Consider the following 25,000-nt stretch of genomic DNA (forward strand, 5'->3'; position numbering starts at 1 on the left):
CTTTGTAAATGATGCAGCATATTTTGAAGGTCGTGGGGGCCAACAATGGGTGCCAGTGGAGTTCTATCAGTATGGAATGGCATGGTCATATTTATTCAAAATCAGGATGAGACAGCATATATTTCACTAGATTCGCTTCTCTGGATATAGTGAATGTGACGGCCATTTTAACACTCCTCAGTTTGATTGGTAGAGTAACGATCTGGTTACACTTCACATTCAATTTTCTAGGATTATTATAAAATTCATCATGAATTGTTATCGATTTCACAAATACTCACTTTATTCTTAGGAATTAGTCATTTTCAATATAATCACATTTCAAATCTTTTTTTTATGGCAAATCAGAATTTCTCCTAATTATGAGTAAAAAGATAACATATTTCTGGTAACCTCAGACCTATATTCTTACGTATAACCTGGTGATCACTTCAAGGGAAGTGGCACTGTATTTCAAGAACACCATACATTGTGCCAACAAATAAACATGCTACTTAAAAATACACAAAGGGTAACTCTCATTAAATACAATCACGCCCTGGATGGGCTAATGTAATGGTTAGCTTACTTTCCTATTTTTAAATTCATAGATGTTATCTAGATTGAAATTGCGTGCCCTTATGACCGTAACCTGTGTTATCGATACATTGTTTCAACCTGATTATCCCATATTACCGTACACTCATAATTAGGAGAAATGGTGATTTGCCATGAAAATTACATTTCACTATTCCAGAGAAGCGAACTAGTGAAATATATGCTGTTGGTTTGTATTTCCTCTGTTTATTTCAATGCATTCTGTACCACATGACTTGGTTTAAAAGGAGAACTGACGGTCGGTGCACTGACATTGACAAAGGCCCAGTGGCGAAACGCGTGTTTTATTAGTGTCAATAAAGTGGATGCTAAAAGTGCCGTACAGCCACGGCACTTTCAGCATCTGCCTTATTGACACTAACAAAACACGCAATTCGCCACTGGGCCTTTGTCAATGTCATGCACCAATAGATATCGATATACATGCATCTTATATTTTATTACATAAAATGCCCTCTAGAGGAACCAGTGAAATGTCGAACTTTAGTCCACCAGTCTCTGAAATAAGGGTTTCGTCATCATATCAGCCCAGTACCACTCTGAACAAATTTACTATTATCTACTGTTTAAAAATCTATTAATGAAAGGTGAACAAAACCGGAACATTATAATTCTAACCAGTGCCTGTTAGTTACACCTTGCAGAGAGCAACTTTAAAAATTATTACCTTCTACCGAGTGCGTTTAACAACTTATTTTTTCCATACAATCTGTGTTTTTTTCTAAAAATTGTACACTGATAATTAGATAATTAACAGATTTCTCCAACAGAAAACCAAACAGTATAGTCCAGCATTTAACAGATTATTTTCAACATTTCCATATTGGAAAAAAAGACAGCTTTTTCGAGCACAATGCCAAGGACGGCCATTCACCAAAATGCTACGGGTAACGTATGTAACATCAAGTCATTTGACCTCAATGGCATCTCAGGAAGCTAGGTTATTTGACCTCTGACCCACTGTCATATTACCCTCAGCTGTCCATTTCTCAACTGTCTATCTTTTTTGTATTATTTCTCTAACCTGTCTTTCTCGCCCCTACTATCTCATCCTGTATGTCAACTTTGTTTTCAACAATCTCCTTCTATCTCAAATGTCTTCCCTTCTCACCTGATTTTCTTACCTGTTCTCTCTCTCTCTCTTTGGTATGTCTTCCACCTCTAATACTCCTTTGTGTTTCTCTTTTTCAAAGGTTTGTCTTAATGTCACCTCCATATCTTTCACCTTTCGTTGTCTCTGCCCCTCTCAGGCGTGTTCTAACCTGTCTCTGTCATATCAACACTTTCCTCTCTCCCTCTCTAAAGTGTATAACAGCTCTGTCTCCCATTCAGCTCTGTCACCATCGCCACTCTATCAATTATCTCCTGTCGTTCAGCTGTCACTTTCTCCCCTGTCCACCTCTTTCAACTTTCTAATCAATCTCTTTACTGCGCCTCTCTATCACACCTGTCGCTCCTCCTTTCTGAGATCTCTCGTATCATTGCCTCTATCGTCTCTCGCAACTGTCTCTCCACCCTCTCCCACTCCTTCACCCTATGCAGACTCTTTCTCACTAGTCGCTCACCTGTCTCCCTACTAACTCAGCTGCTCTAGGAGAGGGCTCTTGTAATCACTCCAAACATTCTGAAAGCTTTGAGAAAGCTTGTGCATGTGGTTGTTACATTAATTGGCCTTTGCGTGTGGCTTTCAAGAAATGAAAGCAAGCAATTGGCCAAAGACGGCAGCATGTCCTGCCTTTTCTTTTCAGGTCAACTCCCCTGGCATAGGGAGTTCGAAAGCGAGCAGGGCGCGCATTGTGCATACTTTCCTTATCGGGATCTCGACTCATGTTCCGAAGTAAACAAACCCGCTCACTTTCGCAGTCGCGCTTGTTTTTGCTTCTGCAGGCCTGGCCCCTGTAGTTACTTTTAGCCCTGCTGTTTGCACCCCTTCCTATGTCGTGTCACCACCAGCCCCCTACCCCACCCTCTCCTGTGTTGCATATTTTCAGTTCAGCTCTCTACTTTCCATTGTCAAGCTTCGGTGTCTGATGTAATATAACGTAAACGGGGGGGCCATATGCAAAAACACAGAGAGCGCCGCAATGCATTATTGTGCGCTTGAAAACTATTCTTTGCTACAGTGTTGTTGCTATGTATTTTCTAGTTTATTTTAATTTTATTTTTTGGCGGGGCCAGGGTGATGACAGGCTGGTGGATGAGTGGTTGTACTGCTATTAAGTGCGCATGACAGTCTGGCCTGCTGTCTTATGCCAGCAATACCGTCAAGCGCACTGAAGCTCTCACCAACCCTGCCAGGATTGGCTACAGTGCACTCTTTGATCCTATGCCTGCGGAAAGGAGGGGTGCAATGCGGCAGGTAAGTGCTTTTTATTTATTTTATCTGTCTCGTCCGTCCGTCCCCTCCTCCCCGCCACAATGTCAACACACAGGCCGCTACTGGTGGTGTTCTTAACCTGCTACATACTCGAGTGGCTAAGGGAAGAGGAGTTAGATTAAAAGATATTAACTTTCATTTAATTGAATCCTATTAATGCCTCAGTGGTCTCTGTAGAATCCACCCAGGAGCGACAGATGATCAGTCTATGCTATATACAGGATAGAGACATCCTCTGCAGATGGTGTACATATTTCTCTTGGGTGACTAGTGAGTGAACCATGGGCATGTAATGTATAGAGCCTCACTATCAAACCTGTCTCCTCCTTTCTGAGATCTCTCTTATCATTGCCTCTATCGCCTTCTCGCAACTGTCTCTCCACCCTCTGCCACTCCTTCATCCTATACAGACTCTTTCTCACTAGTCTCTCACCTGTCTCCCTACTCCCTCAGCTGCCTTTTTAGGTCTCACCTAGCGCAGCGCCTATGCGCTGCACTAGGAGAGGGCTCTTGTAATCACTCTAAACATTCTGAAAGCTCTGAGAAAGTTTGTGCATGTGGTTGTTACATTAATTGGCCTTTGCGTGTGGCTTTCAAGAAATTAAAGCACGCAATTGGCCAAAGACGGCAGCATGTCCCGCCTTTTCTTTTCAAGTTAACTCCCCTGGCCTAGGGAGCTCGGGAGCGAGCAGGGCGCGCATTGTGCATACTTTCCCTATCGGGATCTCGACTCATGTTCCAAAGTAAACAAACCCGCTCACTTTCGCAGTCGCGCTTGTTTTTGCTTCTGCTGGCCTGGCCCCTGTAGTTACTTTTTGCCCTGCTGTTTGTACCCCTTCCTATGCCGTATCACCACCAGCCCCCGGCCCCACCCTCTCCTGTGTTGCATATTTTCAGTTCAGCTCTCTACTTTCCATTGTCAAGCTTCAGGTGTCTGATGTATTATAACGTGAACGGGGGGGGCATATGTTATGTTATGTTATTTATTCTTTTGTATAGCGCAACGGTGACTCAAAAAGAGTATCCCGGCGCTTTAGGTAAGGAGAACTACTTCACCATAACATAACACAGTAAAAGGAGAAAAAAAACACAAAAAAAAACAGAACACAGTAAAAAGGCTACTGAAGAGGCCTACTGGGTGAACAACCAGGTTTTAAGACCTCTCCTAAAAGCAAGGAGACTGGAAGCCCCCCGAAGTGAGAGCGGAAGCGAGTTCCACATCTGTGGAGCCAGCAAGCCGAAGGAACGGCCGCCCAGGCACGCTCTCTTCACACGTGGAACAACCGCCAGGAATAAAGATTCAGACCTCAAAGAGCGAGCCGGATGGTAAAAGGCAAGTCTCTTTTGGAGGTACTTTGCTCCCACCGCGTGGAGAGCCTTATAGGCCAAAGTCATTGCCTTAAAGGCGATCCGTTTGCGGATGGGTAGCCAGTGCAGCGTCAGCAATAGACCCGAAGCGCTAGCTCGTCTATTAAGACCAAAAATGGCCCTGGCCGCCGCATTCTGCACGACTTGGAGCCGCTGCAACAAGTACTCTGGTAGGCCCAGGTACAGAATGTTGGCATAATCTAACCTGGAGCCTATCAGAGCCTGCACGGTCAGCTTCCTGTGTTCCTCCGACAACAAAGGTAAAAACCTCCGCAGCATCTTTAGTAGGCCGAAACAGGTACCAGTCACCCCGAGGATCTGGGCCTTCATCGTCAGCCCCTTGTCCATCTTAACCCCCAAGTTCTTAGCCATGAGGGAAGAACAAGACGGGGGAAACATATCGATGGGCCACCAGGCCTGCCAGCTAGGCTCCGTGTCGCACCTGAAGAAGAGTACCTCGGACTTATCGGAATTGCACTTGAGGCTGTTCAGTTGGAACCATTTAAAAACAGCCCCAAGGCAATCCCGGATGCTCTCCCCATCAAAGTCTCCCCCTCTCTTGCAGGAGAAGAGGAGCTGGGTGTCGTCGGCGTAGGATACGATCCGGGCACCAAACGACTCAGCCAACGCCGCCAAGGGGGTCATGAAGATGTTAAAAAGGGTCGGGCTCAATATAGAGCCCTGAGGGACCCCGACTCCCAAAGGCGGCATCACGGCGGTGTCAGGAGATGTCCAGACCGTTTGCCGGCGGCCAGCTAGAAAGGAGGAAAACCAGCTGAGCACCGTCCCCCGAAGGCCGATCTCATAGAGTCTTGCGAGAAGGCCATCATGGGGGACGGTGTCAAAAGCCGCCGACAAGTCCAACAACACCAGCATGACTTTGCCCCCGGTATCCAACACCCCTTTGATGGTTTCAGAAACCTCAAGGAGCGCGGTCTCGGTGCTGAGATTTGAACGGAAGCCAGACTGGGTAGCATGCAGGATCTCGTGAGTCTCCAAAAAGTTGGAGAGCACTGCCTGAACGTGCTTCTCCAGAATTTTTACGAGAGCCGGCAGCAAAGAAATAGGCCTGTAATTGGCTGGGGCCTTCGGATCAAGACCCGGCTTTTTAAGCAGCGGGATGACCATTGCCTGCTTCCAGGCCGGCGGAACCACTCCCTGACTCAACGAGAGATTCAGAAGAGGGTTCGCCAGTGGATTGATCACTTCCGCGATCTTACCCAGAAGTTTGGCAGGGCAAGGGTCCAGTGGCGACCCAGATTTCAAATTGCCCATAAGCACTAAGGAGGCAGGGGCTGACAAAGAAGGAAACACAGCCAACGTAGCGCCATGCGAGGCCAGAGGGAGCATGTCAACCTCAGATTTAAACGGCCTAGCAGGTGCTCCAGATGGAAAAGAGTCCTGTATGAGTTTTATCTTGCTTGTAAAAAAAACAAGCAAGATCCGCCGCCCAGGATCCTGAGGGCACCTCTTCAGATGTAATCGACCGAGGGGAGATGAATTCTCTCACTATAGTGAAAATCTCCTTGCAGGAGTTGGAGGCCGCTTCAATCCTCCCTGCAAGATAGGCTTTTTTTCCAAGGCGAATGTCCCGGTGGTAGGCCTTAACCACCGCCTTGTAGGTCAACCTGTCCACACTATCATAGTGTGCCCGCCAGGCCCTTTCGGCTACCTTACACTGCTGCCGCGTAGCCCACAGTGCAGGGGTAAACCAGGGGGCCGAGACCCGCTTCGATGTCAAGCGGGGGGGCAGCACCGGGGCAAGATCGTTAAGCCTATCGGGAAGCCATGCTTGCAGGGACTCCAGATCTCTCTCCAGATCACCAGAGAGAGGACAGGGATGATCCAAAGCGGCCTGAGCCAACATCTCCGGGGTCACTCTATTAAACGCTCGGAGTGCGCGCAATGCATTATTGTGGGCTTGAAAACTATTCTTTTGTTCAGTGTTGTTGCGATGTATTTTCTTAATGGGTAATCTGCCTTTGGCTTATAAAATATTCATTTTGCCAGTAAGAGGCACCTCATTTGTTGACGGAGCGATGCCCGTGAGAATTGAAAAGCGCAGAGTGGCTCGGCTCTGCAGAATCACTGTGTACATCTGAGGTCTCACGAGGCGCCGGCGCCTCTTCGCAAACATGTAATGTATATTAATTAGAACATATTGGATGCTGCCTTTTACACCCTGACCCGGGGGACTTAAGAAGTGCTTAAAGGATCAGCAGAAATAAATATATTTTACGACTTTTTCAAAGACAACATGGTTCATCATACAAAGGAAGAAAAAAAATATTTGTATTTTTTCCTTTTCCCTCCCGATTTCCTTACTCCTTTTCTTGAGGTGTTTACTCTCAGGGTTTATATTTTTAGACACCCCTCTCGCCTTGTTGTAGAATACAGAAAACCTTCAATCACACAATGTTTGCTAATTCTCTTCTGACGGCATGCCCAATGAACCAAAGTCCCAAGTCACGACATGTGGCTCAGGACCCCCCGTCTCTGTGACTGGCGGAAGTATTCGTTGCATCTCCGGGCAGGAAACCCCTTGGTGGGTGTGAAGGGGTGTGTTATAGGGGCTGTGGTTCAAAGGTCACATACACCACTGAATCAAACGCGTCAACATTTCCTCCATTGTATCTTGGGCGTGAGAGATCGCCCGCTACATCATACCCAGTGGAGAGCAATGCGGTCCTAACTTTAAAACGACTTGTTAAAAGCGAAGTAAGTCACATAGAAGGTTTCTTGGCGCTGGGATATCACTGCCAACCGGCCGCCAAGAGACAGCATGGTTAAACACAGGCAGAATGCTCCCGATTACTACTGTGGGTAGACTCCGCTAAGAGGCCAGAGGTTGAATGATCGTGGCGTGTAAAACAAACCACAAAAAGGCTGTTCATGGGAGGGCCACCCTCTTCAGTGTCTTTTTTCTGCTTTTCTACAATCCCAACGTGTTGCACAACTAAATACTTATAAGGTCCCAAAGGCGGGACCTATTGGCTATGCCAATGCTTGTTATTACTGGTCTCTTACCTGTCCATCTTTGAGCTGTATCTTTCGAACAAGCCACATCTCCCTTCTTCCCTCTCAGTTGTCTATAACAAGGTGTCTCTTTATCAAGTTTCTCACAAGCCTCTCCCTTTCTTTCTGTCTCTCTTAGCTATCGCTTTCTCATTTCTCTTCATTTATATCAGATCCCTCATACTATTATCTGCTCTCACCGGTCTCTCCCCTTCTCCGACTCTCAGCAGTCTCTTGGTCTCCTCTCTATGTTTCTATTAAATACCGCTCTCAGCTGCTTCACTCTCTCACATTTGTCATCCTGGATTTCTCTTTAATCCCCTCCCTTCCCCTTATAGTCTTTCTTCTCAACCCACACTCCCTCTTCTCTCCTCATGTATTTCTTGCTCTGTTCGCATGCTCATGGATATCAATAGACATATAGAGATGTATTTTTAAAGGGGTCCGCTCCACTTGCAACAATAATAGTTTTATATTCCTTAATTCTAGCTGGCTGCTGATAGTTTTCATGCCTTCTTGTGCACATGATGTGGTTGTTTAACTTTGGAGACGCGAGATCTAAGGATAGTGGCAAGGGCCACAGTGCTGAAGCCAGGGATTACAGCTGTGACATCCTGTTGAGCACTAAATGATGTCTATGGTTAACATGGTTAACATGTTTAGCACGGGCCTACACACAGCCATCTCAGGGTGCTGGTGACATTTACAAACCTTCGTCCTTAAAGTTTATGACCACGATTTGATTTTGATTTGATGAGTTATACAGCACAACAGTCACCCAAGGGCATCAAGGCGCTACAGACTAAATGCCTTGAAGAATTTCAACTTGCAGCGTTTCTATATTCATCCTCGTTTTATTACTTAACATACAATGAAATTGCTCATATAATACTTACGTGCTTATCGTACACAGTTAGAGCACTTTCATATTCACCCTGTAAAAAAAGAAACAATTAGCATGGTAAATTCAACCTTGGCAGCAGTGGAACTGTCACACAACTGGAGCAACGATCATCTAAAAACAGTGGGAACAGGTGTCGGACTCGATAGAGGCTCTTTTTTGGCTACTTAACTGCAGGATCAAGAGTTATTGGGAAGTCAATAAACTCAATTTAAGGACACCCATAGTATCTACATCATGGTTCTCTGCTGGTTTTAGAGGAATGGAGGAGTAAAACTCCTAAAATAAATGGTAGGCAGACTGTAAACAATTTGTTTAAGAAAATTTCATTATGTTCACTTTTCATTTAAACTGGTTCATGCTCTGAAAGGCCTTCTCGCTCCTAGAAACAAGCCACACAGGGAGGCCTTCTAGCATCACGATGCCTAGACTGCTCTAGCCTTCTACAAGGGGGAAGCACAAGATATGTATGGACACAATTCATCAGGTACAAAACCGGGAACATAGAACCCACTTATAACCTCTATATTGGCTCCATGTTGGAATACACTGAAAGTCTTGTATACTTTATACACTGGGACCAAGGGACCAGGCTAATACCCAAGGGATTTGTATCCACAGCAAAGAAAAATAACAGCCTCTTATTTACCAGTGTTTATAAATTAACTTGATTTTTCTTTGTTTATCTTGTAGTCAATCAGTCTAACCAGGGCACAGTCTCATGTTTGACGCTTTATAAACACACCCAATGAAAAGTTTGCTATTCTCAATGAACCAGAAATCATCTTCAGTAAAAAGTAAGACAGTAGCACCAGTAGGAAATGCTAGTCAATCTTAGTGGGGTACATGCCAGAAATCAAGCTATACCATTTTTCCTTATAATGTGTATAATAGACATATGTTAAGACACATGGCCTATGCTGAGAGGAATAGATAAATGTGATTGCTTTCAAAGAGATGTTAAGACACATGGCCTATGCTGAGAGGAATAGATAAATGTGATTGCTTTCAAAGAGCTTTATTACAAGGCTGGCGGACCACAGACAGCCAAAGTTGCGGGGGCGCAGTGGTGGCGGTCTTCAGACCACACCATTACGACCAGGGCGGTGTCTAATCATCATTTCCGATTGTAGATTTAGGTGCCCCTGAAACCAGCAGGTGGAGTCAAATTTACTGGTGTAAAGTTACTGCTAGTAGTTTTTGAGACATAAGGGGAGGTCTGTGCCTCCGTAGCAGAGATTTTCCTATGATAAAGTACAGGGAAAAGTCAAAAGTTTATTAAACTTAAAAAATGTATTATTAACTTTGAATGTAAAAGAGGTTTTAAAAAGTCCACCTAAAGTAAAATGTTTATTTTGATTTATTATGTATTCAAATGTATCAAAAGGTATAAATGCAATTTATTTTAATTAATTCCTTTCTTTGAAAAAAAATGTACATTTATTTTTAAATTGTAAAAAGTTTATGTAATAACGAATTATTGCATAGTAATTCTTTTTTTAATTAAATACAACTTTTTACAGATCAAATCATATTTATATATATTTTTTCAACAGTAGAAACAAGTTAATGTATTTTAACATTATTTCCTAAGGGATTTTAGAAGTGAGTTACAGTTCTAGTGGTTGACCATGTGCGCTGCTGGACTTACTCTAGGTCTGAGCTGGAGTACATTTACAACAATTACAGCTGTTTCAGGAACGTTATGGCTGTAGTTGCTTTGGAAGTGTTTTGCAATGGGCATGCTCTTTTGTCAGTGGGTATCTGTCTCTTCTTAAACCCCACATTAGCCCTCTCAAAATCCCTTTTTATTCCTCTCTAAACTCATTCATTTAGTAGTAGGAACTCCCAATTTCCAGCCTCTCCCTCCTATCCTTCTCACATGTATTACTAAAATGTAGGCTTACGTTTGCGGAGAGCTCTGAAATCAGAATTGGCATGTGAATATTACTATTATTATTAATTAAACAACTAAGGCTCTTCAACTACCTGAATAAGGAAGGCATCCTGGAATATTGAAAAGAGGCGAGCTGAAGGTTTCTGCAGTTAGGTTTGTGAATAGCATTTTGTAGTACTTCAATGTTACTATTGTAGTACAACTAAATATACTTTGTAATGCAGTTTGTGAATTTGTGTTTCACAACAGTCTAGGTACAACCCTGTCTGTATCACTAATCTGCAGTACAGCTGATACCGTTGTGGAGAACCTTAGTACACTATATTGCTTGGTTCCTAGTCGACCACAAGATGAGATTTGGAGTAAAATATTTTACTTTAGAATTTTAGTTCTGTAGTTTGCGCCAACAGAGGCTTTAAACAAGGCGCATATAAAGCCATTAATATAACTTAATCATATATAACATTATTTCTGAACCATTTCCTTTTCATAACACACATAGGGACAGTATTGTTTTTTTAGTTCACAATGAGCATTAGCCCCTATTATTGTGCATTATAGCAGATCCATATCCTGAAGTTTGCAGTAATAGACCCTCATCTAAATTTGGAGAAAAAGTGCAAAATACATTGAAAGTGTGTATGTGTTTTTTCTAATTAATGTCTGTATTTAAAGTATTAATAGATTACACTGCGGGAATTAAAGCCATAGTGGTCAAAGGTAACGGGTGAGAGAAAAAGTAGCTGAGAAAGCCTTAAGGCTCAATCTTGGAGTTTTTTTTTTAAGAAAGAGCCAAGACTATTAAAACAAGCAAATAACCATGTTTTGAATATTTCCTTGTTTTTCGATGGTGGTTAAATAGAAGAGAGCAGTTGAGTTCATGCCCTGACAGTTTGTAAAGGGAGGACACAGCTGCTAGCTTTAACATGGCATATTTTAAGAATCTTTAAAAGATAATACTTTTCCTCAATCTTGTGATAGAAAACACAAAACAGACTAATGTTGAAAACGAAGGAAGTTATTCAAAGCTAAACAGATTAGGGGCAAACGCCAGAAAATGTCAGATGTCCTGCCCACTATATTACAGATTTCATTGATGTCAGTGACGCTCTAAATATGCAATAGAACATCCACCGTTTTTTAAAAGATGATCTACTTTGCAAACTCCAGTCAAGGCCATAAATATACTGCCCAGTCCTGTTGCCTTACGGATTCCATAAACAAATACTGCAGTATACTACACAACTGTATCAGCGTTGACAAAAAAATTCTGTAATAAGTAAGGGGTCGAAGAGAACATTACTTAAAATACCACAGTTGTAGCAGTCTCAATAAAAAAAAACTACAGACGTTAAAGGTCTCCCTTACCTTTTCGATAAAATACAGAGCATAGTGCCAATAATTATGGCAGGCAAGCATGTCACACTCCTGAAATGAAACAATGAAATGTTAAAACGAATACTCTTAAGCTGAAATACATTGCTTTGAATATTTAAATATATGATGATGCCAATGACAAGCATGTTCTATATCTTGGTGAGAAATAAGATTAGAAACTATTTGAAAGAGGTAGCATTTAGAATCCATACGCAGATCATCCTAAACATCAGCAAATGCTAGTCCGTAAACGCTCCTTCAAATTTAAGATTTCTTAAGTGTCCCTTGCATTACTTCATCAAAGCACAACTTTCCACATTGCAGAACAGAAAACTACTACCCAGAAACTGCTGAAGTATCAACTTTTTCTTGGACTTTATTTGTAGGTAACTAAAGCAGAGATGCTTCATATCTGATGACCACTCCCTCTCCATCCACTGAATCACATCCAGAGACAAGCTTCCTGTGACCGGTTTGGAGTGTCACCACTCATCAGTCAGGCAAGCTTGAATCTGGTGGCATAGCGAGCACAGGACCGACGTCTGGGCATACCAGTGCCACTCGGGGTAATAAATGGAACTTGGAGACCACTGGAGGGCTGACGGAGAGGACGAAAAAAAGACCGCACTGTGCTAGCCCAGCCAAGCTTGCGGTATTCAGGGCAAGGCCTGGAGGCTACTGCGCTCCTTCCTGATGGACAAAATCCTAACAGCGGCCTTGGATATATTTATTTCCAAATCTTTCTCTCCCTTGCGGGGTTCCACAGGAGTCCTCACTTAGCCCCACTGTTTGTAATGTTCATGTTTCAACTCTGGACCCTTTGATATGATCATTCGGTTTTCACCTAACCTGTTATGCGGATGACGCACAAATTGTGGTGTCTCTTCTTCCAGACCAGGAACCAGAGTGGGGCAAGATGTTGCATGATTGCATGAGATCGGTCAAGATGTGGATGATGCAGAACTGTTTGAAACTTAATTCAAGCAAAACAGAGGTCATTATCTTTGGAAACAATGCCAACTTAATTAGGTTGTCTTCCAAAGCCGATCAGGAAAGTAAAACATCTGGGAGTATTAGAAGACAAACTTACCTTTAAAAACCAGGTTATTATTATTATCATTATACATCTGTTAAGCGCATGGCTACCCGGAGGCATCCCAGCGCTAGCAGCATCAGGCAGGCCAGCAAGCTAGGTGGTTATAGGGCCGAATTTCTGAAACAGCCAGGTTTTTAGAAGCTTCCGGAAGGAGATATGGTGGGTCACTGCGCAAAGATGCGGAGGAAGGGTGTTCCACAATCTAGCTGTGTTATAGGAGAAGGAATGGCCTCCACATCTTGCCCTTTTCGTTTTAGGGACTAAAGCTAGGAATAAGTTAGCCAAATGTAGGCATCTCTTAGGGCGATAGACGGTGATGAGAGAATGATGATATGGGGCTCTTTTCCCCCCAGAAGGTCTTGTGGGCTAAATGCAGTTATCGCAGGTAGATGCAGTTATCGCAGCTACCTTCAAGTCGCTCAGAATTATAAGAAAAATAATGCCTCCATTACACCAGGATAGTCAACGTATTGTGATAACCTCCCTAATCTTATTAAAGTTGGATTCTGGCAATGGCCTTGTCAGTTTGCGGGTAATAACAGCAAGTAATAAATGAGGTAAGTAAAGACATTTCTTTTCATTGATGTCCTCGTATTTGTTTTGTCATACAACCTTGAAGGTTCACAGAGGGCAAAATAAATTCTTATTTCTTTCTTTTTAGGTCCTGGCAGAGTCCGTGGCGTGGTTCCTGGATGCCCTCGGAGAGAGAAAAGAATATGCTAGGGTAAGATACTTTACGTACCTTAAAGGGAAGTTTAAAAAGTATAGTGTTTCAGCCTTAAGGAGAGCATAACACCCATGCTCCAAATTGCATCACTTCCTATCAGTGCTGAATGTGATTAAATAGAGGGGAAAAAAATCGAAACAAGTATAATTATTGGCGTTGAAAGTTCACGCACTAAAGGCACGCACTGAGGGCAAACAAAAAGAGAGCCAGAGAAGGAGGAGGTGATGATTCAAAAATAAAAAAGGAGACTTACAGTCTGACCCCAAATAAGTCCAAGTCCTGTGCACACGTATTAAAAGTTATTAGGTTTTAGTGTCAAAACCAAGTGTATTCAAAAATGTTCATAGAAAGAGTAACGGAGGTCAACATCCAGGGTTTCATGTGGAAAAGATTTATATTTCAATTTGATCAGTACAAGAGAAACAAACCTGCCGACACGTGTTTCGTCACACCGTGCAACAGATGTGACTCTTTATGGGCTGTCGGTTTGATAGAAAGTTCGAGAAATCGCCAAACCGGTGTTAATTCCAACCCAGTCGCGGCCTGGTTGAGGGTTCAATATAGTTCAAGTTCAAGTTCAGGCATTTATATAGCGCACTACTCACCCGGAGGGTTTCAAGGCGCTTGGGGAAGGGGTTCATTCTTTGTCGAATAACCAGGTTTTGAGGTCTTTTCTGAAGGAGATATGGTTTTGAGTAAGGCGGAGGTGAGTGGGGAGTGAGTTCCAGGTCTTGGCAGCAAGGAAGGAGAAGGATCTGCCGCCCATGGTGGATTTTCGGATACGCGGGACTGTGGCGAGGGCTTGATTGGACGATCTTAGTCGGCGGGTAGGATTGTAAAAGGACAGTCGAGTGTTGAGGCATTCGGGTCCTAGATTGTAGAGGGCCTTGTGAGCGTGGGTGAGAAGGCGGAAGGTAATTCTTTTGTTGACGGGAAGCCAGTGGAGGTCTTTTAGGTGTCCGGTGATGTGATCTTGGCGAGGGATGTCTAAGATGAGTCTCGCTGATGCGTTTTGGATGCGTTGGAGTTTTTTCTGTAATTTTGCTGTGATTCCGGCGTATAGTGTGTTACCATAATCCAGTCGACTCGTGACCAGTGCGTGGGTGACAGTCTTTCTTGTCTCGCGGGGGATCCAGCGGAAGATCTTATTGAGAATGCGAAGTACGTTGAAGCAGGAGGATGAGACTGCGTTGACTTGTCTGGACATCGAGAGAGAGGAGTCTAGGATGAAGCCGAGGTTACGTGCATGGTCTGTGGGTGTGGGTGCTGCGCCCATAGCGGAAGGCCACCAAGAGTCGTCCCAGGCAGAGGGGGAGGATCCTAGGATGAGCACCTCCGTTTTGTCTGAGTTGAGTTTTAGGCGGCTATGTTTCATCCATTCGGCTACTTCTTTCATGCCTTCGTGAAGATTGGTTTTGGCGGTGTTGGGGTCTTTGGTGAGGGAGAGGATTAACTGGGTGTCGTCGGCGTAAGAGATGATGTTGAGGTTGTGTTGACGCGCGATGGAAGCGAGTGGGCTCATGTAAACGTTGAAGAGGGTGGGACTGAGTGAAGATCCTTGTGGTACGCCACAGGTGACTTCAGTGGCCTCAGAGTTGAATGGGGGAAGTCGGACTCTTTGAGTTCTCCCAGCGAGGAAAGAGATGATCCAGTCCAAGGCTTTTCCTTGGATGCCGGTGTTGCTGAGGCGTTGTATAAGGGTGCTGTGGCTGACTGTGTCGAAAGCGGCGGAGAGGTCGAGTAGAATGAGGGCCACTGTTTCTCCGTTGTCCAGTAGTGTTCGGATGTCGTCAGTCGCTGCTATGAGGGCGGTTTCGGTGCTGTGTTTGGCTCGGAACCCGGATTGAGATGGATCGAGGGAGTTGTTGGATTCGAGGAAGGCGGCGAGTTGGCTGTTGACGGCTTTCTCAATGACTTTGGCCGGGAATGGGAGGAGGGATATGGGTCGGTAGTTTTTAAGTTCAGAGGGGTCTGCTGTGGGTTTCTTCAGAAGGGCGCCGAGTTCGGCGTGTTTCCAGCTTTCTGGAAAGGTTGCAGAGTTGAACGAGCAGTTGATAACATCACGGAGATGGGGTGTGATGATGGAGTCAGCTTTGTTGAAGATGTAGTGGGGGCAGGGGTCGGTTGGCGAGCCAGAGTGGATCGAGTTCATTAGGCGGATGGTGTCTTCAGTGGTGATTGGGTTCCAGTCTCTAAGGTTGTTAGTTGGGGGAGAAGGACCTGGGGGGGGGTGGGGAGGGTTGGTCGCTGGGAGTATTCTCGAATCTGTTGTGGATGTCGGCAATTTTGTTGTAGAAGAAGGAGGATAATGCATTGCAGAGGTCTTGGGAGGGAGTGATGTGTCGTTAGATGCTGCGGTGGGGTTGGTGAATTCTTTGACAATGTTGAAGAGTTCCTTGCTGTTGTGAGTGTTGTTGTCGAGACGATCCTTGAATGCTGATTTCTTGGCGGATCGAATCAGTTGGTGGTGTTTGCGGGTGGCTGCCTTGAGGGTGGCCATGTTGTCTGTGGTTGGGTTTTTTCTCCATGTTTTCTCCCGGGTGCGGCATAGCTTCTTGGATTTCTTAAGGTCATCATTGAACCAGGGAGCTTTTTTACTGGCTGATTTGATCTGGTGCTTTTTCAGGGGTGCTAATTCGTCAGCACTGTGGGTGATCCATTGCTTGAGATTGGTGGCCGCTTGGTTTGGGTCCAATGAGAGGGTGGGAGGGTTTTGGTTGAGAGATGTGAGGAGTTGGTCGGAGGTGATTTTGTTCCAGTTCCTTCGAGGAATAGGTTGTGGGCGGTTGTGGTTCAGGGTGGTTTTGTAGCTGAAGTGAACACAGCTGTGGTCCGTCCAATGGAGAGCTGTGGTGCGATCGAAGGAGATGTGCTTGCTGGAGGTGAAGATAGGGTCGAGCGTGTGTCCGGCTGCATGGGTGGGGGTGTCAACAAGTTGTTTGAGTCCGAAATTGGCCAGGTTATCTAGAAGGGTGGTGGTGTTGCTGTCGTGTTTGTTTTCAAGGTGGTAGTTGAGGTCTCCTAGAAGAATGTAGTTCTCGGAGGCGAGGGCATGTGGGCTGATGAAGTCCGAGATGTCATCGCTGAATTGAGTACGGGTACCTGGGGGCCTGTAGATGAGGGTGCCTCTGAGTGTGGTCCTAGGATCGGTGTGGATCTGGAAGTGGAGATGTTCGGCGGTTGCAAAATTATCGTCGGAGCTGGTCGTGATTTTGATGGTGTTTCTGTGGATGATGGCGATGCCTCCTCCTGTTTGATTGGTGCGGTCTTTTCGGATGATCTTGTAAGCGTCCGGTATGGCTATGGCGATGTCGGGTGCTGATGATGTGTTCATCCATGTTTCTGTAAGGAAGGCGATGTCCGGTGACGCATTGTCGAGTAGGTCCCAGAGTTCAGTTGCGTGTCTGTGGACCGAGCGGGTGTTAAGTAGGATGCACTTCAGGCGGTTAGAGTCGGAGCTGTATGTGGAGGAAGTGGGTTTGGTGAGGGACCTGAAGCAGGTGAACTTGCAGGAGAGGCAGGCGAATGGGCCGTGGATACGTCCCGGGGCAGCTTCGCAGCATTGTGGTGTGCGTCCGGGGTTGAGGGCGAGGAGAGTTGCGGCATCATATGTGAATGAAGGGGGTTGGGAGCGGCGGGGACCAGGGGGACAGGCGCTGGGCGCGGTCCAGGCGCGGACGGGCGTAGACGGGCTTACCTTTGGCGCACCTTCGGCGCGGCCGCTGCGCGTGGATGCATCTGTCATAAGTAGAGAAGTGGAGGGGGGCGGAGCGTGGGAGGGGGAGCGTAGGGGAGGGACGGGCTGCAGGCACAACAAAATGGTGGACAAACAACAACAAAAAGGACAACAGGACGCTATGGGCGCAATCAGGCAGCAATTGTGCTCAGGGCGGCAATGGGGGTAATGCGATCTAGCGGTGGAGCACACAGGCACAATATAAATAAAATCACCAAACCAAGCAATGCGGAGCACTATGCCTCAGACCAGGTTCCAAATCAATTTAATTAAAGCTATGGCAGTGGGGAGGAGCAGCGCTACGCACCCAGGCACAGTTTAAATGAAATACACAATTAAAGCAATGCGGAGCGCTTACGCTACAGACCGGGAGCAAAATCAATTAGATTAAAAGTATGGCAGAGGGGAGAAGCAGCGCTACGACACAGGCACAATTTAAATAATATACACAATGTAAGCAGTGCGGAGCGCTACGCTACAGACCGGGTGCAGAATCAATTGAATTAAAAGTATGGCAGTGGGGAGAAGCAGCGCTACGATACCACTAAAGTGCTACGAGGTCGGGAGGAAGGGTGGAGCGACCGCTTCACAAGGAGTCAGGCTGGTCACAGAGAATCCCCAGCCGGGTTGTTCCTGGTGACTCGTGGGTGGGAGGGGGAGCTGGGAGGCGGGAGCGTAGGGGGAGGGACGGGCTGCAGGCACAACAAAATGGTGGACAAACAACAACAAAAAGGACAACAGAACGCTATGGTAAATATGGTAAATAGGGAAACGAATCAGGAATCCCTGGTGTTTCTGGTGCAGAGACAAGGAGGCAAACGGACAGGTGCGTCCAAATACTAAAGGAGACCAAGGCTCCCGTAGCGGTGTGTGGCAATCGTGTCACGTAATCCTGTAATGGACCCCAATCCTGTGTTTCTAACTTGGGTGTGAGACTCCTGACTGAATCCTCCTTCATCCATTCAGCCTACCAAAGATTCTGGCCCGTACCTGGCTCAGCCACGTTTCCATAGAAATGTGGCAGGGCTGTGCGCCTGACCCTGGACTCTGTTCTGGGTTGCCGGTCTCACGTCGCCACCACAGGCTATCGGTAAACAGGGATTTTACGTTCACCACTGCTGTAGCAGCGCCTGTATCACTTTCTCCACTCGAAGAGGAGGGAGGAATTCCTGATTACGGGGTTTGGGTGGTTAAACCGGTGTGGATTTTCCCTCTTCCAAGTTTTATTGAGAAAGTATGCTGGTTTTGGCCTGGTGCTTTTGTTTTACTGCTCTGGAGTCGGGTCTCTCTCGTGCTCCAATTCAGCATTTCCATCCAATAACAATAACTCTTCCTGCTTCCTGGGTTTAACAAGCATTTGCAATGCAATAGGTCTCGCATTGACTTAAGTTTGAGCTATTGGCATTGTAAATGACAATGCCTTTTTTTATGATTTGGTTTTTAAAACTTAAATCAAAGGCATTACCGTTTACAATGCCAATCCCTTAAACTCACGTAAATGCGAAACCTATTGCATTGCAAATGCTTTTTTGTTTTTTTTCATTTCGCTAAAATAAATGCACCGCTGTAATGCAGCTACCTCGAAATACAATTGTGCACTCAAAGCCAGACCCTTAATCAGGACGGCTCTGTACCTTGTTCTTCTGCAATGAATTGTTCTGTGTTTATTACTCTGTCCCCCTCGAGAGAAACTAGGCTTATATTGATGCATACATTCTAAATGAGATCACCTGTCCCGGCCCTCCCCTTGACCTTTTAAATCGCTCACTCTCCACAGGCTCTGTCCCCTCCGCTTTTAAAAGCGCTGTGGTGGTACCTATCTTAAAAAAACCCGGCTCTGACCCTGCGGTCCTGGGCAACTACCGTCCTATCTCCCTCCTCCCTTATCTGGGGAAGGTCTTGGAAACCTATGTCACCCGATGCCTGAGCACTTTCATCGAGGAAACTCATTTCCTCGATGACCAACAGGCTGGTTTCAGACCGTTCCATTCTACGGAGGCAGTGGTGGTGGCGGTTATGGACACGCTGAGACAGGGGGCTGACAAGAACATGGCCCAGGCCCTAGTGTTACTCGATCTCTCGGCCGCTTTTGACACGGTCGACCATGACATCTTGGTCGACCGTGTCAGAAATGCTGGCATCTCTGGCCTGGCCCTGTCTTGGATTGTATCCTTTCTCCAACTACGCTCCCAATCGGTACATCTGTCTTCCTTTTCTGCTCCTCGTATTTCACTTTCCTGTGGTGTTCCCCAGGGTTCTGCCTTGTCCCCTCTCTTGTTTAATCTTTATATGCAGCCCCTCCTTGTCTCTCTTCGTCATTCTTCTGTTACCACTTTTAACTATGCAGATGATCTGCAACTTATCTTTCCTATCGACCCCTCTCCTCTTTCTTGCTCTAATTTTCAAACCACAATGCTTAACATCTATGAGTGGATGAACTTCAGCCAGCTGAAGCTCAATCCGAGCAAGACAGAGTTGGTCCTGATAGGCGGGCCCCCTCACCCTTGGACTTCCAATTTCTGGCCCCCTGCCCTTGGTCCCCCTCCCTGCCCAGTCAACTCTGTGAAGAGCCTTGGTGTTACCATCTCTAGCGACCTTTCGATGCGGCCGCACATCAACGCTGTTACCTCGGCCTGCTTTTACCATCTCCGCAGAATCGGGAAGATCCGAAGGTTCCTATCACCAGAGGCTCTCACCCTTGTTATCATGGCCCTGGTCACCTCACGTTTAGACTATGCCAACTGTCTATACGTGGGGATCCCGGCATACCATCTCCAACGCCTTCAATTGGTGCAAAACCAGGCAGCCAGATTAATTTTTCAGCAGCCCAGACACCAACATGTCACTCCGCTGTTGAAAACTCTACACTGGCTCCCTGTTGCGCAACGCTGCATCTTTAAACTGGGATGTACTATTTTCAAATCTCTTTTTGCCTCTGCTCCTGTCTTTATTTCCCTCCGCTTGCACTCCTATGTTCCCTCTCGACACCTCAGATCCTCTGCTTACAATCTTTTGATCACTCCTAGGTTTAAACGCAAGAAACACGGTGGTGCCTGTTTCTCATTTCTTGCCCCGTTCACTTGGAATTCCCTCCCTCTCTCCATCCGGCTCAGCTCCGATTACTCCTCCTTTCGCAAATCCCTGAAAACACATCTGTTCCGCCTTGCCCATGGCTAGCTGCACCCACCCCCTTGTGCCCTTATCCACTGGTCTTTGAGCGCCAAGAAACCAATTGGTGTATGTGCGCGGTATCAAATTTTTTTAACATAACATAACATAACATCACAAACAGCATCCGCAGCATAAAGTGAGCTAATGTTCTCAAAGAACTTTTTTTGTAAAATTGACACGGCATACTTTGAGAAGTTACCTACGTGACTTTTATGGATTCATTGTTTTTTGTTTTTTTACCAGAATTCACTGGGGTAGTTGAAACCAGCAGGCCACTTCCGAGACTGCGGCGCTGCCCAAAAGTGACACATTCAGGGTCTGACTGGCACAGAAAGAACTCGACAAGGAACGGAAATAAAAGTGACTCCCACACCCCCCATTGGCGATTCAGATCCCTAAAAAAAGCCCACATTTGAAAATCGGGGCATTTTCGCACTTGTATGAATATAAACCCTGTATAAGTGTTTTGCAGGTTATGGGAGACATGTATTTGTCCTTACTACTGTTTTTTTGTAGTAATGTAGGCGAAATCAGCAGTAAAAAAAACAAGCTCAGTATCCGGCCTGTGAGGAGTGGGAGGGCGGGGGCTGCTTCCCATTCTTAAGTTTCGTTTTGAGGATCGAGTCCTTACTTTCACTTTCTGCCTTCCGGGACGTATATGCGCGTGGGGGGCGGGAGCAGGGCTGGCTGGTGACCAATGGCCTCTATTACATTTGTCGGGAGAGGAACAACACATGCGCAATCGCCGCAATGAGCTCACACCAGGGCAATAAAAAATGCGCGTTAGAGTGAGGTGTGTGTGGTATGATCATGCATTAGGCCAGGGGCGCGCATAGCCAAGTGAGTGAAGACAAAGCTGTTGTGATTACATGTTACAAAAGCCACGTCGCCACGCTCAGGTCAGGACTGTCCGACCGAAGAAGTCCGTCACTGGCGAGGCTCAGGTATTTACTATTTGCCATAATTTAATTAAATTGCCCGGCCCCTACCTGGCTAGCCTTGCGCTGCCCCCCTGAGGCTCAGCCCCCCTGCCTGCCTTCTGAACATCCTTGCGCCGCCCTAAATCTGAGCTGCTGCCTCAGGCCAGGCCAAGCCCAGCAGCAGGCCCGGCGGCCCTGAGTGAGTCTGTCTCCTCTGTGTCGTCACGGTGTGAGTTTGACCAGGATAGGCAGGAGCCAGGAGTGGTTCGGGTGGGGTGGGGGCGAGCGCGAGGAGGATTGACAACACTGCATGCCCAGGGTGCCAGTCTGCGCGTTCAAAGTTCCCGGCAGTTGCGTTTGGCTTTAGAAGAGCTCATCTCTGAACTGAAGTCCAATAGTAGCAGAGATTACGATGTCAGGCTAGTAGGCTACCTTCGACTGCAGCACAACACACAAGCTTTCTCCACCTGAGTGCAGCACCTAATGTTCTCATATGACCTCCAACTGCAGCACAAGTCACAATTTTATTCAAGCTGGTTCAGCGGCCAAATTGCCTTCAGCTGCTGCAGAGCCCCTATTGTCCATAAACTCCACTAAAGACCACAGCGCAGCCCTCGACAGCAGACTCGCCCTCCCCAAGTAAACCTATTGCAGAACTCTCTTGAGATGCCCCTGCTACAGCAGAGCCCTGTAAATGTCGACTCTTCAGCTTCAGCAGAGCCCCCCAAACTACATTGAAAGGCAACAACAGAATCCCTATCCCTCCCCAGCAGGCCCGGTTCTAGCGGGTGGGCCCGGCCCATCCAAAGATGAGCCTGGCCCACCCAAACAGGAGCCTTGGCCCTCGCAGTGAGGGCTTGAAGGCAGGCGTGCAACGCACAGGTCGTGTGTGTCAGCCCGGGGAGAAAGCTTCCCGGGCGCACACAGACAGTTTAAGATTATAGCAGCCGCACCAAAGTACTTAACAGGTCTTTAAAAGACCATTAACATGTTAATTAGGCTTTGTTTACTTTTTTCACCCCTTCATCTCTGCATGGTGAAAGGGGACAAATCCTTTCTCTGACAACGGTAACCTTTGCCTACTGTCCTGCTGCATTGATATTTCTTTTTCTATGCAGCGCAGCGGAAAGTGGTCTGTTTATTCCTAGTCACCCCCTGACCCCTGCAGCTGCTTATCACATAAGGCTGTGACACAAAATATGACTAATGGAGTAGGTAAGAGAATGTGTTACAAAAAAAAATTCTTTTTAAAATCTGCACAGGCCCAGCAGGACACATACTTCGTATGTGCTTCATTTAAACAGTTTTTATCATTTCATCATAGCCGATGCTGGTCAACAATAAAACAATACAAAATGGCAATGCCCAGATAAAGTTGGTGATTAATGATCCTGCTTTAGAGCAATCGTTTGTCTGTTAGTATTTTTTAGATGCAGACGCACTGTATTTTATGTGGATAGCTCAGTGGGTTACTGCCTTTGTCACAGAGATCCTTGTGTTACTTCAGAAGTTACAATCCTAACAAAAGGCAGTGAACAACGAACTGCCACCAAAGAGCTGCAAACAAACATGAATGGTATAATTAGAACTTCGCTTTTTTTGTTTTGTGATATAGTTAGAACTTCCCTAGTCTTTTCATTATTCTAATGTTGCTAAAATGAGTATGTTTGGGCAGATATACATTTTTATCAGTAAAGCTGACCCCCATGGAATACTCTTTAAATCCTAAGGTTGTGTTTCCCCAGACCAAACCCTCTTAAAATATACTACACCAGAATGGATGACCTATGATTCCTACACCTTGTAATCCTCATTGGCTTATGTGACATTCCCTGTAGACTGATTTACATACTTGCATGATTCATTGTCTCTGTAAGTGTGTGCGTGATGTAAAGTACTGACACACACTACATTGATATGAGCAGCGTTATACAACAAATTAAATGCATATGAGAGAGGGGATACGTAAACATGAGGGGCGCTGGTGGAGGGTGCCAGTGAGGTAATCCGAGGAGGAGGTAGTGGGAGGGACTATGGAGCGATGAGGGGCACTGTTGGAGGATGACAGTGAGGGAATCCGAGGAAGAGGTCATGGGGTGGAGGGGGAAGCTAGGGAGAGATGAGGGGCACTGGTAGAGGGTGGTAGTGAGGGAGTCTAAGGAGGAGGTCATGAGGGGGATGGGCTACAGAGAGATGAGGGGCGCTGGTGGAGGGTGGCAGTGAGGGAATCCGAAGAGGAGGTCATGGGGTGGAGGAAACTAGGGAGAGATGAGGGGCACCGGTGGATGGTGGTATTGAGGGAGTCTGATGAGGAGGTCATGAGGGGGAGGGGCTACAGAGAGACGAGGGGCACTGGGGGAGGGTGGCAGTGAGGGAATCCGAGGAGGAGGTCATAAAGGGGAGGGGCTATGGGGAGATGTGGGGCACTTGTGGCGTGTGGCAGTGAGGGAATCCGAGGAAGAGGTCAACAGGGGGGCATGGACGGATGAGGTACACTGTTGGAAGGTGGTAGTAAAGGTATTTATGGAGAAAGAGGTTTTTGGTGCAGCGCCAAAAAAGACTTTTGCATCAGCGCTGAAGCCGGCCCTGTCATGGCCTTTCTGTTTTTGTTTATTTAATTAGCAGTCGGGCCATAATGGCCACTGTGGAACATACTTTAAAGTGCTTGCTAATTATATTTATTGCTCTATTCAATGTTTTAAGTATGAAGGTGATTTTACTAATGTTTTTACCGGGAGATGGTGCCTGACATGGGGCGGGGCCCAAGGTCATCTTTGAGATAAGGTGCACTGGAGAGGAATAGTGGCTAATCAAGCTTGTAAGGGAGTGCGTTGAAGAGTCCGTGGTCAGGTGGAGGTAGTAATGAAGAGGGATTCTCCCTGAAGGCTGCTACAGAGGGAGCCAGAGAAGTGTCACTTGCCTGATACTCCCACCTCAGAAACCTCCTCATCCCATCAAAGGAACATTACATAGAAAACAAGCATTTGCAATGCAATAGGTCTCGTTTTAACGCAAATTTAAGCTATAGGCCTTGTAAATGACAAAGCCTTTTATTTATGTTCTAAAAACCAGAACGCAAAAATAAAGGGCATTATCATTTACATTGCTAATAGTTCAGACTCGCGTAATTGCAAGACCTATTGCATTTCCAATGCTTGTTATATCATTCGCTGTATGCATCTCCATCCACAATCTACAAATATCTTCACCACCCAAAGTGGTGTCAACTCAAATGATGCAGTCCTCTCGCATTTTTTTGCAGCCTTCTCGGATAGAAATATTTGTGAACGTTCATCAATAAAACAGGAAATATCCAGTAATTATTAAGGAACACTAAACAGTGCCTACAGGAAGAGACATGTTCACCTCCTATGGGTCTTCTGGTAACCATCAGTGACGTAAAAAGTAATAGGCGGTACTCCTACGGTTTAACAGATGCAGCATTCAGTCTGCTAAGAGGAAATGTTTTCAAACGTGATGTTATGCTGGAAAGGACAGTGCGCCTGTGTGCCCATAAACAGCATGGCCTTGACCTAAGTGAATCAATGAAGAGGCAATCGCACAATGAAGTTATTCACTAGTATGTTCAACAAATGAAGCAAAGCTACCATCTCACGAATGAAAAATATTGGTGTAAAAGGCAGCAGTGCTGTTAAGTCACTTGACAAACAGTGCAACTTCTGTGAACACGTGTTAAAAGTTGATGCATAGATTACTTACAACAGACTCCTCTACACGCAAAACGTGTGAGTCCAACTAGTCACCGAGTACTGTAGAAATACAAATGTTGATCAGACAACAGATTTCGCCATGGGATT

The 25,000-nt window shown here is 45.9% G+C and overlaps 1 protein-coding gene across 1 annotated transcript in view; it reads right to left on the reverse strand.

Annotated features, from left to right (window-relative positions):
- Positions 1–25,000, reverse strand: part of TTC38 (tetratricopeptide repeat domain 38) — a 620,299-nt gene that overhangs the window by 215,039 nt on the left and 380,260 nt on the right. The window contains exons 8-9 of the mRNA XM_078673810.1: positions 11,524–11,583; positions 8,254–8,292 (exon numbers count right to left, since the gene is read on the reverse strand). Of these exons, the coding sequence (XP_078529936.1) occupies positions 8,254–8,292; positions 11,524–11,583 (99 nt within the window). The remainder of the gene's footprint in view (positions 1–8,253; positions 8,293–11,523; positions 11,584–25,000) is intronic.

Source organism: Lissotriton helveticus, chromosome 1_1 (assembly GCF_964261635.1).
Source record: "Lissotriton helveticus chromosome 1_1, aLisHel1.1, whole genome shotgun sequence".
Classification (NCBI taxonomy): Eukaryota; Metazoa; Chordata; class Amphibia; order Caudata; family Salamandridae; genus Lissotriton; species Lissotriton helveticus.